Consider the following 4825-nt stretch of genomic DNA (forward strand, 5'->3'; position numbering starts at 1 on the left):
GCATATTTTCTACACATTTCTATTAGACTTGTTGTAAATTTGCCATGAATTGTGCAGGTGAATCTTGACTTTTACTAATAAAGAGAATAAGGATCAGCTAATGATGAACCAGTTCTCTGAAATTGCTCAAAGGTGCATCTCATGAACTTTTCCTTGGAAAGCATACATAGAGAGAGAGAACATTTACAAATTCTGACAATTAATATTTCCTCCCCATTGGCCTGGTAAATCAACAGTAGCTCTCTGGCCGATGCCATTTCAACCACGCCTTCTGCTTTTGGTCAGGTTGAAGCCAGCCTCATCCACATATATGAAGTTGTGAGATGGTTCACTTGACTCCAATTCCACGTTGCATTGCAAGGGAAGATATTCGTTATGATATAGATGAGAATCTGTGGGCCGACAGACTGGCACGTCAAGAGGTGTAGACAGACTGCACTGCAATTCCTCATACAGTGCTGCAGGTAAAAGCAAAGTTCTTCCTAAGGGGTGTTTCTTGTGTTTGCCTTTATAATTTTATTTTTCGCCTTTGTGCCCATATTTCTTTTCTATATTACAATGACGTAATGTTTTTTTTTTTTTGTCAGACCACTAGTAGAGTGTAACTGTGAATTCCTGTCCAGTCTCTTTCAATCAATATCCCACATACAGTAATGTGTAAATTTGTACTTTTGAAATGGATATATGACATACATAAGAAGTGCAGCCTTCTGCATTTCAATACAGTAACTGTTATCCAAACTGTTGCCATAGTTTGCATCAGGTAATACTAACAGAGTGCACTGTAATATTGACAACGTGACTAAGCATTTTGACTATCTTATTTGTGAACAATGACACAAGGACTTTTCATTCTGATGGCATTCATTGACAGATGTTCATTGACATAAATACTTACTTTTGAGAGATGAACAAAAGATTTTGAGTAAGTTACAGGCTTTTGCAGGTAATCCATTGTGTGGTGCTGTTTGTACGAATTGTTTTGAGAAATGCGCATACTTCTTTGCAAATATTAAGGATGATTCGAGAAATGCACCAAAGCGACTGAGAAAAACTGTAAAGAATGCTAATTACAACTGACAAATTGAACAAATCAAGTCAGGTCAAGTCACCTTTATTTGTATAGCGCTTTATACAATACTGGTTGTGTCAAAGCAGCTTTACAATGTTAACAGTGGAAAATGTCAGTTTGTCACTTGGCAGCACAAGATTTGAAGAACTTGTGTTGAACTACAGCACAAACAACTTTTAGTGAAAATTACATCACTTGTGCCTGTATACTGCATTCACATAAAAATACAAAATTTAAAACCAAACTATAGAGTTTATCATGCTCATCTTTTGTTCATGTTTAAAGTCCCATTTTACCAAAAGTAGTTTACTTAATGCTACAGGACATTTTGTATTGATGTATTATTTGTAAATCATCACTATCATTAAATAATTTTTACTAATACCTTATTGCTAATAACTTAATGCTAAAGACCACTTAAGTGTACTTAAAGATAATACACTTTCATGACTGTTTCTTAACACACTTAAGTAGACTTAATAAAAATAATAACAGACAAAGGTTATACTTTAAAATATATTTTTAAATCATGTTTTAATAATCTGTTTGTTGTTAAAGAAGTACACTTATTTTGATGTGTTTACTAATATATTAAAACACATGTAAAGTACTTAATTTTTAACTGTAGCGTGTTATTCAATATTACATTAAAATTAATATATTTTAAATGTACTAAACTTCATCATGACAAATGTGTAATTACAAATATATTTAAATACATGACATCCAAGTTTAAATAGAAATTAAATTATATTTTAGTTTACCTGAAATGCTTGTAAACATTTTGCAGTACACTTTAACCATATTACAAAAACAGTAGAGGTAATTATGAAATTAAAAATTATTTAAACTTATGTGGGTTAAATAACACTGTAAAGTTCAGCTGACTGAATTTAATATACATTTAAACTATAATACATTTTCACTTAATTGCAAATAAAAATCACTAAGACTGATATATGGAGGGGAACGGGGCTAGTTGTCACACAGTTCTTCTCAGGATAGCTTCAGGTTTGAAAGTCAATTTTTGTTAAGGCTTGACTACAAAAAACTATTGAACATTTCTGCCATTTTCTCCAGGAAAAAGAAAATACAGAACACAGCTCACGGATATCCAACCATTTTGTCTCACTAAGGGGTAAGTTGTCACAATAGAACCTGCCATTTTGTAAAATAATTACGAAACAGCAAACAAATGTAAAATGCAACATTAAAAAATATAAACAAATATTATAATTAATAAATTGTACGATTTTTTTTTACTTAAATCTTGCCCCGACCTGACTTCTATGAAAAATACACAGTGTAAACTTTTAGTTAGTATATGTAGCGTTATTAGTTGACTTTTGCCTGAATATATATATGGAGATTAAATGAAACTCACCAGTGTGTCGATCTCTGTCTGTTGACGGAACAGCCGGTAAACGCAGAGCGCGCAGTCTCTGCCGCATTCAGCGCGAACCATCAGCACGAGACAGGCGCTCAAAACCAGAGTACACCAGTTCACAGTTAACGCCATGGCGGGCTGCAAACAATTAAGCATTTAACCTTTACTTACATAAGGAAGATATAAATCAATCTCTGGCAGAGTCTTGCAAATTGAAAATGTATGGTAAACTATATCTAAAGCCCTATTCGCACGGGATTAGTATTATCACAGGACTTCGGTGTTCGGCGAAATATGGTAGGTTATTTGCGGGGGGATTTTTACTTTACAAATTACAGACATGGCCGATTCGCACGGGATTAATATCACAGACAACCTCCGCAATTATTACAAATGACTGGAGGTCACCAGGTAATACTAATCCCGTGCGAATAGGGCTATACTCATATATTACAAAAATAGTGTAGCCTATAATACGCACGCTCACAAATTGTTTAGTACAGTAAGCGCATTTGCTTATGAAAGAACCCATCAATCGACCAAACAACCTATCCAGTGTATAAAATTATTAGTTAATCATTTTATTATGCTACTTTAAATTCTGCTCAAAGTTGTTCTCCGTTAGTTTACCTTTTTACAGTAGTTTTCTTTGGTAGTGTCCACTGTAGTGCTGAATATGTTGGACAGCTTCTCACAGGGAGAAAAAAGAGAAAAAGATCACTAGTCAGTCGTGTTGTGGCGTCTTTGGTAACGTATCTTGTATCTCACAGCACGAGGATAAACTCCACACCTGCTCTGTTCAGAAACGACCGTCACTCACAACTTTAAGCAGCATCCCCTCATGACACCACGCTTTGCAATCTGACGTCAGCAGGAAGCTTCACGCATGGAGTGACGAGAGAATCAATGAATGTGATAATTTTCGATTCTCGAATAATACAGTAGCCCTCGCAAGTTTCAAGTGATCAAAACAGTGCATTTGATCATTATAACTATAGTTACTGTGAATATTTATGTTTGGGGATAATTAATCTGGCTGAATATATTATTAAAAATAAATGTTCCAAAAGGGTGTAGCAAAAATAACCATTGTTGGTTCCCAAAGAACCTTTCAGTGAACAGTTCTTAGGAGTGCCATAGGAGAACCATAGGCGTGTATTCAATCCAACTGCTTAATCTGTGTTTTTTCCTGAGTATTTGCAGTGTATTAATATCAGTGTCATCATGACTGCTCTATCTGATGTCATTGTTTTGCATCCTTCCTATTATGTCTGCAGTGTTTTTAAACAGCTGTTGCAGCATTTTGATATATGTATCATAACATTTACTCATTTGACACATTTTATTGATATTTGCTCATTTGGTCAAATATCAGTTTCCAGGAAAAGTCAGACTCTTCCTCATTGAGCCCATAGACAACTGATGTCATAAAAAGGCAATTTAAAAGTTATCACAGTAAATTCTAGATTTTTCTATTGCAGGTTCCATGTAGCCTGAAGTATTAAGAAGTTGGTTGTCAGGACAATAACAGACATCAGTCAGAGGCGTTGGATACACTGCTAATCAGGGCCTGAGATTAACACTAGCCAAGTGCCAAATGCAAGTAAAAACTGGTGTTGGCGAGTTGGTGACAATTGGATGGAGGCAGATCTGAATGCAAGCTTGCAGTCGATTATAAGAAGGGGGCGGGTTTAAGTGGACTAAATTATTGGAGAACTCTGACATACATCATCAGAGAGAAATCGTTTCAACAGAAGATTGGGTTATGAAATATACTTACAAATTATGAGGTAATAAAAAAAATTAACAAATGAAACATGGATGGATGAATAGTCACAATACAATCAATAACATGTCAATAACCATTTATAAAATAGGGTGACTTTTCATTTCATGCTGAATTTAATTCTAATTATGCACTTCTTATTTTTACGTTCAATTTAACAACAAACCTCTTCTGACAGGAGCATCTTAATGATTAATGACTTCACATCAAATATATGAATACTATAACTAAGCATTTAAGCATGAATTCTAACAATGAGACAATTAATGCCCTTAAACACATTTCTCTATATGGTGGCAATAACATTTCAAAGACAATATCATGACTACTAAAAATACGTTTCTTGAATCCAATTAGGAAACACTGTTTTGGAAATGGTAATTAATTTTAATCAGTTTTAGAAGTAATGCTGTTCTTATTAATTCAGCAGACTTTATGAGGACAGATTTGACAGACCTCTGCACGTAATCAAGCACTTAGTCACCGTTTTAAATTAAGGACTGTTAATCATTCATTCAATCATTTTAAAAATGGTTTATGCTTTTTATGAATTCTGAATCAAACATCTTTTGATAATGGA

General features: G+C 34.1%; 1 protein-coding gene across 1 annotated transcript in view; it reads right to left on the reverse strand.

The window, feature by feature from the left end:
- The window catches only part of penka (proenkephalin a), a 5958-nt gene extending 2690 nt beyond the window's left edge, over positions 1-3268 (reverse strand). The window contains exons 1-2 of the mRNA XM_016470096.1: positions 3090-3268; positions 2457-2597 (exon numbers count right to left, since the gene is read on the reverse strand). Coding sequence (XP_016325582.1) covers positions 2457-2591 — 135 coding nt within the window. The 5' untranslated portion in view covers positions 2592-2597; positions 3090-3268. The remainder of the gene's footprint in view (positions 1-2456; positions 2598-3089) is intronic.
- Between the last annotated feature and the right edge of the window lie 1557 nt (positions 3269-4825).

Source organism: Sinocyclocheilus anshuiensis, unplaced genomic scaffold (assembly GCF_001515605.1).
Source record: "Sinocyclocheilus anshuiensis isolate Anshui unplaced genomic scaffold, SAMN03320099.WGS_v1.1 scaffold2394, whole genome shotgun sequence".
Lineage (NCBI taxonomy): Eukaryota > Metazoa > Chordata > Actinopteri > Cypriniformes > Cyprinidae > Sinocyclocheilus > Sinocyclocheilus anshuiensis.